The sequence below is a fragment of the Macaca nemestrina genome, chromosome 13, assembly GCF_043159975.1.
Source record: "Macaca nemestrina isolate mMacNem1 chromosome 13, mMacNem.hap1, whole genome shotgun sequence".
Lineage (NCBI taxonomy): Eukaryota > Metazoa > Chordata > Mammalia > Primates > Cercopithecidae > Macaca > Macaca nemestrina.
In genome coordinates, this window is record NC_092137.1 from 15,579,330 (window position 1) to 15,592,808 (window position 13,479).

General features: G+C 38.7%; 1 protein-coding gene across 2 annotated transcripts in view; it reads right to left on the minus strand.

Annotated features, from left to right (window-relative positions):
• LOC105486455 (NBAS subunit of NRZ tethering complex) overlaps positions 1-13,479 on the minus strand; it is a 390,628-nt gene that overhangs the window by 369,676 nt on the left and 7,473 nt on the right. For both annotated transcript variants that reach the window (XM_011749319.3, XM_071076257.1), the window contains exons 5-6: positions 13,331-13,378; positions 11,401-11,444 (exon numbers count right to left, since the gene is read on the minus strand). In XM_011749319.3, coding sequence (XP_011747621.2) covers positions 11,401-11,444; positions 13,331-13,378 — 92 coding nt within the window. The remainder of the gene's footprint in view (positions 1-11,400; positions 11,445-13,330; positions 13,379-13,479) is intronic.

Genomic DNA, 13,479 nt, shown 5'->3' on the forward strand with positions numbered 1-13,479 from the left:
AAAATAGAGAGAAAGGCTACCAGCTGCAAAAGAAGAAAAAGAGGATGTGAAATTCTAAGTCAGATTTCTTTGAGGTTTTTTATTGTTGTGTTTTGTTTGCTTCAGTTTCCTCTTATTGGAATTTCAGAACTGAAGAGTCAGGTAGACAGATAAGTGTTCTTCCTCTCCCAACAAGAATTCAAAATAATCAGGAGATTCAAGGTGACACCTCGAGTCAAGAGTAGAACAAAACCCAGAACATCAGCATCCTGTCTTCCCACGCAGTGCAGGTGGCATTACAACATGCCGCCTCTCCACCAGGGCCTTACAATTGCCTCAAAAATGCTCCAGCAATGTATGGCCTTCTCTTGATGCCTCTGCTACTATCCCAGCTCAGGTCTCACCATCTCCTGCCTGGCCTACTAACAGGTCTTCCGCCATCTGTCTCTTCCCTTCTATTCCTTCCTCCATACTGTCAAAATGATATCTTTCTAAAATAACAAGATAAGCAGATCACATTCTTCTGCCACTTTAAAATCCCTGAAGGTTCTCCATTTCCAACAGAACCAAGTCCAAACTCCTCAATATATATGAAAGGCCCATCACAAAAGGCCCCACTGTAGCTTTCCAGTTTTGCCTTCTACCACTTTCTCTGTCAAATACCTAATAACCCACTCATACCACGCCAACCTGGCAAATGAGCAAATATGTGCCTTTTTTTTTTTGAGACAGAGTCTTACTCTGTCGCCCAGGCTGGAGTGCAGCAGCGCAATCTCAACTCACTGCAACCTCCATCTCCTGGGCTCAAGCAATTCTCCTGCCTCAGCCTCCTGAGTAGCTTGGATTACAGGCATGTGCCATTACGCCTGGCTAATTCGTTTGTATTTTTAGTAGAGACGGGGTTTCACCATGTCGGCCAGGCTGGTCTCGAACTCCTGACCTCAGGTAATCCGCCTGCCTCAGCTTCCCAAAGTGCTGGAATTACAGGTGTAAGCCACCGTGTTCCACCCATATGTGCATTTTATACATATTGCTGCTCTACCCAGGCTGTTCATCTCCACTCTTACTCATCCTTCCAGGTCTAGTTTGTTACCCCCTCCTTCCTTGACACTCTTGAAAACTGGCTGCTCTGTGACCCCAAATATTCTGTACACACCTCTTGCATAGCATTTATCACATCATATTATTGTTTACATAATTATTTGCCCCACAAGTCTCTGAGGTCATTGAAATCAGAAACAATGTCTTACTCAACATTCTATTCCCAGGATCTGGAACACAAAGTGATTAATGTTTCACTAATGAGTGACACCTATGTCTCTCAGAAAAAAAATCTCTATTAACATGGCAAGGTAATGGTAAGGACCATCCCTCCAGGACTACCAATGAAATGTGAATTCTATAACGGAAGTCATCTATCTACCTAAAAGAAATAATGTGTAGAGTTCAGACTTCCCTTTACTTCTGTAATATACATTGTGGGAATATATGGGGAAAGTTTCTTCATTTTACAAGTTTCTTTATTTTGATTATTGATCAATAGTTTAAAAGCACACAAAAAAATCCCAGAGAGGTCATTCAGCATGGATAAGTCTAATTAATTTTATTAAAGCCGAACAAGATACTGCATACACTCTGGAACAGCCATTTTTGTAAGTGGGAATAACTTTTTTTAAAAAATCAGTTCCTTGTCTTTAGACTGCTAAAATAAAAAACCAAACTTCAAAGCAGACATAGGTGCAAAATAACATAGGTGCAAAATAACAAAAGAATAAAAAACTGGCAAATGCACAGATGCTACATAAAAACCAGCAAGATGACAATTTTGCTCTGAAAAATATTTATGTGCTAAGGAAACACTGCCATGTGATAACAGATTTTTTTCTCTTATTTCATTTTGGTAAGATAAATAGATTCTATGCACTACACTGCATCTGCAAGGGATTTGCTTTTACCATTACTTCTAGTTACAACCAGTAACTCCAGAAAACTCAGCATGTGTTTTGACCCAGATAAAAATACATTTTCGTTACAAGATAAGATTTCACGTAACAACGTGGAAATAAAGACTTTATCACTGGATTTTTCCAGTTGCTCGTGTGGCTTGGGAAAGAAATGAACAGTACAGATTTTTACAAAGCAGGTGTCAATGAAGTTGTCTGAAAAGTAAGCAAAAAACACTGATGGTAAAAGTCAACCAGCAAATTGACAACTGATATGTGCAAGGTGAAAAAGTTTACACCCCACTCATAATTTCATTAGCTGTAGCTCTTCAAATCTGCCCAATTGCCAAGCTCTTTGCCACCTCAGTGCTTTTGTGGATGCTATTTTCTCTGCCTGGAACGCTCTTTCTCTAACACTTCACTGGCTTTTTTTCATCTTTCAAGCTTCACTTTAAATAGCGCTTCCTTAGAAGGCATTCTGTGACCACCCTAAGTAGCCTCTGAGCCCCATTATTTTTCACCAGTCCAATGATTTCATGTCCTTCACAGCTCTTACACCAAATAATTATACATTTGTTCGTTATATCAGTCCGTTTTCATGCTGCTGATAAAGACATACCCGAGACTGGGCAATTTACAAAAGAAAGAGGTTTAATTGAACTTATAGTTCCACGTGGCTGGGGAAGTCTCACAATCATGGCAGAAGGCAAGGAGAAGCAAGACCCGTCTTATACATATGGCAGAAGACAAAGAGAGAATGAGGAAGATGCAAAAGCAGAAACCCCTGATAAAACCATTAGATCTCGTGAGACTTATTCACTATCACGAGAACAATATGGGTGAAACTGCCACCCATGATTCAATTATCTCCTACTGGGTCCCTCCCGTGACAGTGGGAGTTATGGGAGTACAAATCAAGATGAGATTTGGGTGGGGACACAGAGCCAAACCATATCATTTGTCAGACTTTTTACTGTCTGCCTTATTCGTTAATCTATAAATTCCAAAATATCAGGAGCTGTGTCCATTTTGTTCATAATGTTTATGACCAGTGCCTAGTACTCTGGTGGGACATAACAAACACCCAAATTCTCAAGGAGCAGACTTCAGTCCAGTGCCCATTTACCCAAACTAGAAATGGAAATGAGCAAGAATTTAAAAATAATAAACACTGGGTTCTCGTCTCAGTGCTACCACAAGACACCTGGGTATGACCTGGGTATGGCCTCAGTTTCCTCATTTTCATAGTGAATTCAATGAACAATGTCTCATATATGTACATTCTTTACTTCCAAGTTAAGAACCAGTGAGCAAGGGCAAACTAGTGGGAATGGAAAGACATCAGAGAAGCCAAATATGTAAATGTTTAATAGTGTCGCCAGAAGAACACAAGAGAAAAACCTTAACAATTATGCAATAAGAAAGGCCTAAATATAAGAAATTCTGACTTTATAAAGAAAAAAGTGACAAATGGTAGATGGAGGGAGGGAGGGAGGAAGGAAGGAAGGTGGGAAAGAGGGAAGGAGGGAAGGAGGAAAAGAGGAAAAGGAGGAAGGGAGGAAGGGAGGGAGGGAATTCTCTATGGAAAAAGATGCCACAACAAATTTAAAACAAATCAATTGGGTAAAAACAATACCCATAAACTTTGCAAATTTGAAGAAATCTACAAAACTGCTTATCTAGAAGCTTAATGAACTTAAAGCAGGATAAACTCGAAAGCCATCAAGGCACATGATAATCAATGTCTGACAAACAATAACAAAGAGAAAATTTTAAAGCAGACAAAGGGGCCGGGCGCGGTGGCTCAAGCCTGTAATCCCAGCACTTTGGGAGGCCGAGACGGGTGGATCACGAGGTCAGGAGATCGAGACCATCCTGGCTAACACGGTGAAACCCCGTCTCTACTAAAAAAAATACAAAAAACTAGCCGGGCGAGGTGGCGGGCGCCTGTAGTCCCAGCTACTCGGGAGGCTGAGGCAGGAGAATGGCGTAAACCCGGGAGGCAGAGCTTGCAGTGAGCTGAGATCCGGCCACTGCACTCCAGCCTGGGCGACAGAGAGAGACTCCGTCTCAAAAAAATAAATAAATAAAAAAATAAATAAATAAAAAATAAATAATAAATAAAATAAAGCAGACAAAGGAAGGACAGACACCTTATATCTAAGGAAACAATAGCAATGACTCCCAAGTTCTTGTCAAAAACAAAACAATGACATCTTTAAACAGCTGAAAGAGCCAGGCTCAGTGGCTCATGCCTGTTATCCCAGCACTTCGGGAGGCCAAGGCGGGCAGATAACGAGGTCAGGAGTTCGAGACCAGCCTGTCCAAAATGGTGAAATCCCATGTCTACTAAAAAATACAAAACTTAGCTGGGTATCATGGTGCATGCCTGTGATCCCAGCTACTTAGGAGGCTGAGGCATGAGAACTGCTTGAACCCAGGAAGTGGAGGTTGCAGTGAGCCAAGATCGTGCCACTGTACTCCAGCCTGGGTGACACAGCAAGACTCTGGCTGGCCAAAAAAAAAAAAAAAAAAAAAAAAAAACCTATATCCAATACCTGTACTATATCCAAGAACCAAATTCTTTTAAATGTGAAACATTCATGAAGACAGAATATACGCTAGGCCATAAATCAAGCCTCAATAAATGAAAAAGGTTAAATGTTCTTGTTTATGTTCTCTGGCAACAACAGAATTAAATTAGATGTAATTAACAAAAAGATGCTTATATTAGAATAGGCTTAAATGTTTATATATGAAAAAAAGTTTAAATTCAGTAATCTAAATTTCCACCTTCCATCTACAACAATGAGAGCAAATTAAATCCTGCATGCAGAAGAAAGGAACTAATAAGGGCAAAAATCAAGGTAAGGGAAAAAAGAAATCCACAAAATCCAAAATTTTTTTCTTGAAGAATACTAATAAATGGACAAAACTCTGGCCTGACTGATTTAAGAGAGAAATATCAAGTACAAATCTCAAAACCAATAGAGGGGATGTCAGTACAGATCCTACAGACAGAAGGGTACTAGGGAATATTATAAACATTAAGCAAATAATTTCTACAATTTAGGGAAAAATTCCACAAAAACTAAAATAAAAGTAAACAAAAATTTTTAAAAGCCTTATTAATCTATTTTAATTAAACTCAAAATTTTAAATTGATTAATCTAATTAAAAGACTGCTTACAAGAAAACTCCAAGTTTCACTGGTGAATTCCATCAAACATTTAAGGAAGAAATAATTCAATTCCACACAAACTGTTTCAGAAAATAAAAAAGGAGGGAACACTTGCCAACCCTTTTCAAACCAGCACTACTCCAATACCAAACCAGAATGACATTACAAAAGAGCAATCTAGATACCAATATCCTTCATGAACGCAGACGCAATAATTTGCTATGTTTTATACAATTATCTGCATAAATGCCTGATGATGATTTTCCCTTGCTGGTGGAATCAAATACAATATCTAGTTGCTTGCTGCTCAGAGATCAAGTTCATAAACATTTCCTGGATTATCTGGATAGCTGGAAGACCATGTCCTAACACCTAAGTTGCTATCCAGTAGAAACGATCAAAAAAGATACTCTGGAAAATGCTTCTTAAACTTCAACCTAAAAATAACTCTTTTTTTAACAACCTATCTTTAAGTGAAGAAATCAGATTACAAAACACTTATTTATATAGAACATATCTTCAGTAACAGGTACAAAAAAATCTATGAAACAATAGATAATAAAATGTTGATAGTATTTATCTCTTGGTGTTGAGTTTATTTTTCTTTTCTACTTTTTGCTCATTTTAAGTTTCTAAAGTTTCTACAAAGAATGTGTATTATTTTTTCAATAGGAAAAAATTACTTTATCGAAACTTACAAAAAAGGGAAAACAGTTATCATACAATCTGAGGATCCTGAATCACAATTCTGAAACAAAATGCTTCATTTCAAAGTCTGGGTGTTTCAGTCAGGCCCAGTGGCTCACAGCCGTAAGCCCAGCACTCTGGGAGGCCGAGGCAGGTGTGTATCACTTGATGTTAGGAGTTCGAGACATGCCTAATCAACATGATGAACCCCCGGCTCTACTAAAAATACAAAAATCAGCTAGGCGTGGTAGCAGGTGCCTGTAATCCCAGCTACTCAGAAGGCTGAGGCAGGAGAATCACTTGAACCCCGGAAGTAGAGGTTGCAGTGAGCCTAGATCACACCACTGTACTCCAGCCTGGGTAACAGAGTCAGACTCTGTCTCAAAACAAAACAAAAAAAACCAAGTCTGGGTGTTTCAAATAGTCTATCCTTCCCAACCTTTTTCCTGTCAACACACACAGAGAAAATCATATTTGTATGGCATCTAACAGTAAACTGATGAGGCTGCTGGAAGCCAGAGGCAACCAGTAGAGGCTCAGGCTGTCAGAGTGCCCATCCAGCCACAGAGGGCTGATGGGACCTCACCGTACCTATAGTAGGCAAGTTGCTGTGTACAATTAGGAAACTCCCATTTATGGTATCTCAAAATCAAAAATATGAAAAAAATCTGTTGATTAACAGAGTACAACTCTTTTTAAAAACTCTAATTTCATGTGCTATTTTCAGGTCATTATTCAGGTAGAAAGAGAAAACTGAATTACTATTTATGGCCTAACAGAGCCAAAACAAGTTACAATCCACATTTAAAACATTCTCAAATGGCACGTATTTTATAAAACAATAATTGAAAAATATCAAAGTAGAACCAAATAGTTCCTATTTCAGTTTGTAGACTCTGCAATATGTAGTTTCAAAAATGCATTAACAACAATCTGGCTCCTTTTCTCCAGGCACACACATGAGATATCATTTGGCATATGGGAGTTATTCCCATAAAGATGAGTCAGATAACAAGCAAATGATCATTACCTCACATTATGTGAAATGGAAAGAAGCCATTAATGCAGTATTAAGGTCATAAATTCACACACTCAGAAGCCATCAAAATAAAACATTAGCTCTCAAAGCATTATCTTCTTATCCTTGCTGCCACATTAACTGTACACACTAAAAACTCTGACAAATATTGTAATTTGTATAAAATACAGAAGGGTAAAGCTTCCCATTTTCATGTTAATTTGTAGATTTCTTGGTTTACTTACTGGCTAGGAGCAGGTGTCTAATGTCAAAGCTCAAAAGAACCCTGTATATCTGAATCACTCCAACACTCTAAGCATGCTCCTCAGAAACCTATCCCAGGCCCCCCAAGCCCAGTGAAAGGCTGCACCAGATAAAAAGGCAGTTGAACACCCACCAAATTATTCTTCTGGGAACTCTTGACCTTTACACGTTATTTAAGCAAGGCCTGGTCTACTCTAATAAGCACTGGTGAGGAAACTACAGAAGGTATATTCAAAAAGGGCTAGAGCCCCAAGCTTTAGATATTCACACTTAAATACTACCTCCCCTTCTATTATTCCCAAAAGGGTTAGACAAACAGGTCTTCTTATCCACCCTTATTGCTCTATTCATGCCATGTATACACATGTATACATAAGGAATAAAAAATACTAATGCCATGATAAGTATCCACAAATTTATATATGGATCATTATAATATGCATAATATAGACAGTGTTATATATAATAAATATATATATACACTCTTGTGAATTTCTAAAGTTAAACAAGAAACAGGCAAACAAACTTTGTTGGTATATACGTTCATCCATAAAAACCATTTGAATAGTTCCCAAGTGCTATTACCCACTTGATAGGGTCAAAAATTGTGTGCCTACAGTATGTCAGGCACCGTGCTAAGCACGAAAAAAAAAAATGTATGTTGAGTAAGATATGAACCCTGCTGTCAAATAATTTACAAACTAACTGGGAATCCAACAAGTAAATCAACAATTACAAAAGGAAATCAGGCAAGGCGCAGTGACTCAAAGCCTGTAATCCCAGCACTTTGGGAGGCCGAGGATGGTGGATCACCTGAGGTCACGAGTTCGAGACCAGCCTGGCCAACATAGTAAAACCCCATCTCTACTAAAAATACAAAAAATTGCCAGGTGTGATGGCATGCACCTGTAATCCCAGCAACTTCAGGAGGCTGAGGCAGGAGAATCATATGAACCCGGGAGGCAGAGGTTACAGTGAGCCGAGATCATACCACTGCACCCCAGCCTGCACGACAGAGCAAGACTTCGTCTCAAAAAATATATACAAATTAAATAAATAAGGAAAGCAGACTAGGTAAGTGTTGTGATATAGGCACAAGCAACTAGTTGGGAAACATGAAGATGTACAAATGGTGGGAACAAATACAGGGAGAAGAGCTGATGCTTGATCTAAAACATACGAGACTAATTAATTCAATATAAAGGTAGGAGCTTCCGAGAAAAGGAACCATCTGTACATGATGGCATGAAGACATGAAGAACACAATGGAGTTAGAAAATCGCACACTGTTTAGTGCTAGAACATAAGACATATGGCAGGGAATTCTCACAGGATAGACAGGCTGGGAGATAGACAGGCTCGATTGTGAAAAGTCTTTTATCATAAATTAGAAAAACTGAACTGTATTCCAGTCAATAGCAAACAACTAACAGATTTCAGGCAGAATCATAGTAACAGTAATTATAACAACAGCTTAACATCTCCTAAGTACTCATGGTGTGTCAGACACTGTGGCGAGAGTTTTACACTCATTAATTCATCTAATTTTCCCACAACTCAATTTCATAAAATTATGCCCATTTTACAGATAATGAAACTGGGGCTCAGAGAGGTAAAGTAACTTGCCCAAGGTTTCTAGAAATCTAGAAAGCAGTTAAGTCAGATGTGAATGGTTACCTGCTAGAATAGTGTTTTTTAAATGATCAATTTGTCAAGGAGTATGAAGTGTGGATTACTAAAGGGCATACAGAAGAAAACTTTGTCAGCAGACTGTTGTAAGACACCAAGCAAAAAATGTGAAGAGCCTGAACTAAGGCTGTGATGGTGAAAGTACACAAGTGGAATAAAAGAGCTATTTAAAAAGGCTGAGCACAGTGGCTCACGCCTGTAATGTCAGCACTTCGGGAGGCCAAGGTGGGAGGATCACTTGAGCCCATGAGTGCACCAGGCTGGGCAACATGGCAAACCCCTGTATCTATCAAAAATACAAAAAATTAGCTGGGCATGGTGACATGGACCTGTAGCCCCAGCCACCTGGGAAACTTAGATGGGAGGATCACCTGAGCCCAGGAGGTTGAGGCTGCAGTGAGCCATGATCAAGCCACTGAACTCCAGCCTGAGCGAAAGACTGAGACCCTGTCTCAAAAAGATAAATAAATAAATAAAATTACTATATAAATAATAAACAGGCTCCCAGGGCTTGGTAAAGTTAAGCTGAAAGTGATTCTTCTCCATCATGGCACTTAGTACAATTACAATGATTATCCGTTCTCTCTCTCTTAAAGGCTGGGCACAGTGGCTCACACCTATAATCCCAGCACTTTGGGAGGCTGAGGCAGGAGAACTGCTTGAGCCCAGGAGTTTGAGGCTAGCCTGGGCAACAAGGCAAGAACCTCGTCTCTACAAAAAAATTTTAAAATAATAAAAAGTTAGCCAGGTGTACTGGTGCGTGCCTACGGTCTCAGCTACTCAGGAGGCTGAGGCAGGAAGATCGCTTCAGCCCACAAGGTCAGGCTGCAGTGAACCATGATCACACCACTGCCCTCCAGCCTGGCAAGAGAGTGAGGCCCTGTTGCCAGGCCCTATCTCAAAAAATAAAAAAAATTTTAAAAAATTAAAAATAACAGTATTTCCATGAGGGAGTGGGGGAATCTTCTGTATTACGATATTATAGTTCTGAAAACTACCAGTGCCTCCCACCTCCTTGCTCTCTATTGATGTCAAATATATATTTTATCCTAATACTGTTTTAAGATAAAATATTTATACTGCTTTATTTCTATTACACAAGAAAATCATATAAAGCCCTAAATACAGTGCCAGGCATACAGTAAGAACACTATAAATGTTTGTATATAAATGAACACAATGACCATGATTACCATCATTATACTTCCTACAACAATTACACTGTTAAACTAACACAAGATCAGACAGATGGAACTGCAGGTCCTGTAAATAAAACAAAGGTAATAGATGCATTTTCCTAAAACCACTCTCTTTCTCTCCCATAAGGTTCCTTCTACCTTTTCTTTTTTTTCTTTCTTTTTTGAGATGGAGTCTCACTGTTGCCGCCCAGGCTGGAGGGCAGTAGCGTGATCTTGGCTCACTGCAACCTCCTCCTCCTAAGTTCAAGCGATTCTCCTGCCTCAGCCTCCTGAGTAGCTGGGATTACAGGCACATACCATTATGCCTGGCTAATTTTTGTATTTTTAGTAGAGACGGTGTTTCACCATGTTGGTCAGGCTGGTCTCGAACTCCTGACCCTGTGATCCACCCACCTTGGCCTCCCAAAATGCTGGGATTATAGGCATGAGCCACCACGCCCAGCTCCTTCTGCCTTTTCATACACTGCTCCTGCAGACCGAAATACTCCCTGTCTTCTTCTACCTTCTAGTCATTCTTTTTTTTTTTTTTTTTTTTTGAGGCAGAGTCTGACTCTGTTGCCCATGCTGGAGTCCAGTGGCTCAATCTTGGCTCACTGTCACCTCCATCTCCCAGGTTCAAGCGATTCTCTTGCCTTGGCCTCCCAGGTAGTTGGAATTACAGGCATGTGTCACCACGCCTGGCTAATTTTTGTATTTTTAATAGAGACGGGGTTTCACCATGTCAGCCAAGCAGGTCTCAAACTCCTGACCGCAAGTGATCTGCCCACCTCAGCCTCCCAAAGTACTGGGATTACAGGTATGAGCCACTGTGCCCAGACTACTCATTCTTAAAGTTGCTTTCCAAAAGTCATTTTTCTTTCTCAGCCATCTCATCTGCCACCCCTGGTTGAGAAATCTCATGGGATTTAATTTTTCCTTAATTAGATTTGTCAAAGTTTGTAATTATATATTTGAGCATCTATATGCTTCATGAGATAAAAGACCAGGTCTTTTTGCTCACAATCATACCTCAAGCACCCAGCAAAACAGCACATACACATAAATTACAGTCAGTAAATTTTTGCTGAATATATTTTAAACATGACCAAATCCTAGACTTTTTACTAGTCTGTTTCTAACTCTTGACTTACACCTATTTATTTCTGCATTTAATCCAAAATAAAAGGCTACAGACAGTTAAAAATACTTCATCCCAAAACTGGCTTAGACATTTTTTGGAACCCAGTTTCCAAATCTCACCAAAATGAACCATTTTAAAGCAAAATATTTAAGACAGTAAAAAAAAAAAAAAAAAAAAAAAAAGCAGTTATGTTGTTTAATTATTTTAATAGTCATGATAATCCTTAATAAACATTTAATATCTATCCTAACTTTTAAGAAACATTGTAAACCATTGCACATTTGAAATTTTCATTCTTTAAATATTTTGGAAACTCTTACCTTGACATTTCCCGATAATGGATGTAAAATCATCTTTTGCAGACCTGTAAAACACGTAAAATCAAGGCAAAAGTTTTATCATAACATTGTATAGAACCATAAAATACCAGATACTGTGGACTAGATAGTCTCTATATACAATGCTCAATCATTTCTCCTCTCAGACATGGTTTTGTGGCTCAATTATGACCCTTTTGTCAGTGACAATATTTTCTTCCAACCTTCTTATTGCATCAGATACACAGCTACTTTGTATGGAGATATATACATGGAATATAGTGACACAGCCTAAGTGAATTTACCATGGTCTTTTCATACAATAGAGACGTCTGGTCCCCATCCCTAAAGGTTCTGAATCAAGAAATCTGGGATGGGGCCCAAGCAAAAATATTTTTTTGCTGGATACATCAATCCTAATTAAGAACCACTGGTCTGTGTCATATTACAAAGTTTGATCACTTAGGGGAAAAAAGTCGTATTTTAAGAAATCAAAGAGCCTTAATACGTCACCATATTTAAATCAATAACCTGTTTTAAATCTGTGATCCTGAAATATATACCAAGTAGCATAATTATTATAAAACATTTAAAAATGAAAACTGGCAAACCTTCTAGAAAATAATTTAAAAACAATTATCCAAAACCTTCATGACGGTAGCGTTTGACCTAACAATTCTATTTCTATAAAGTTATCCCCAGGAAATAATTACAGATACATATGAATATCAAAAAAACTGGTATGGTCTCATTTATAAAGGAGGAAAATAATATCCAGTATAAAGAGATTAAACTTCGCTATGTGCACTCAAGGAAATATGGAATTACTACAGTTGATCCTTGAACAACACAGGTTTCAACTGTGCAGGTCCATGTCTATGTGGATTTTCTTCTACCTCTACCACTCTGAGACAGCAGGACCACCTTCCCTTCTTCCTCCTCCTCCTCAGCCCACTCCATGTGAAGATGACAATAATGAAGACCTTTATAACGGTCCACTTCCACTTAATGAATAGTAAATATATTCCTCTTCCACATGATTTTCCTAATAACATTTCCTAAAGAATGAACTCATTTTTCTTAGTTGCTATGGATATTTCTTTCATAACTGATACATTGTTTAAAAATAAAACACCTGAAAAGTCCAGTTTAGAGACGTCTTTAGATGTGTATATAATACCACTGAATGTCTCAAGAGGACAGACAGCATAATTGGTCTCAAGTAATACGTAACCTTGGTCTTTTGAACACCCATATTCAATCTACAGTTTTGAACCAACAGAGCAAAACCATCCCTTTTTTTTTTTTTTTTTTTTTTTGAGATGGAGTCTCGCTCTGTCGCCAGACTGGAGTGCAGTGGCACAATCTCTGCTCACTGCAACCAGTTCTCGGCTCACTGCCTCCCAGGTTCAAGCAATTCTCCTGCCTCAGCCTCCCGAATAGCTGGAACTACAGGTGCACGCCACCATGCCCAGCGAATTTTTGTAATTTTAGGAGAGTCAGGGTTTCACCATGTTGGCCAGGATGATCTCAATCTCTTGACCTTGTGATCCGCCCGCCGCAGCCTCCCAAAGTGCTGAACCATCCCTACTCTTTTACACCTTCCTGAGTGTCTGTTTAGCTGATGTAGCAGTAAATAGTCAAACAAAGTGATTTCCACAGTTCTGGAGGATAGGCCTCGTTTACCGAGAAAGTAAAATTTCTTAAGAAGCAACAGAATGATCTGGGGAAGGAGAAAGATAAGCATATAAACTCTGAGAAAGCATCCTTAATTTTCCAACTGGCATAAGTTGGTGTTTGACACTCACAAAATTAAGTGGGTTAAAAATAAAATCCTTTTAAATATACCCCCTATAAAAATCTCAGTTTCCATTTACAGAGTAATAAACGTTTCTCAAAGGAAATCTTGAATATGAATAATATTAACAATTACCTGATTTCCACACACTGATCTTGAACAGCAGCCAAAAGCTTTCCATTGCTTTTATGGAGAAGAAAGGGGGGGAAGAAAATCTATTATCAATATCTGTAGCAGTTTTCAACACAGATGGAATTATTTAATAAGTTTAATAATTATTTAAT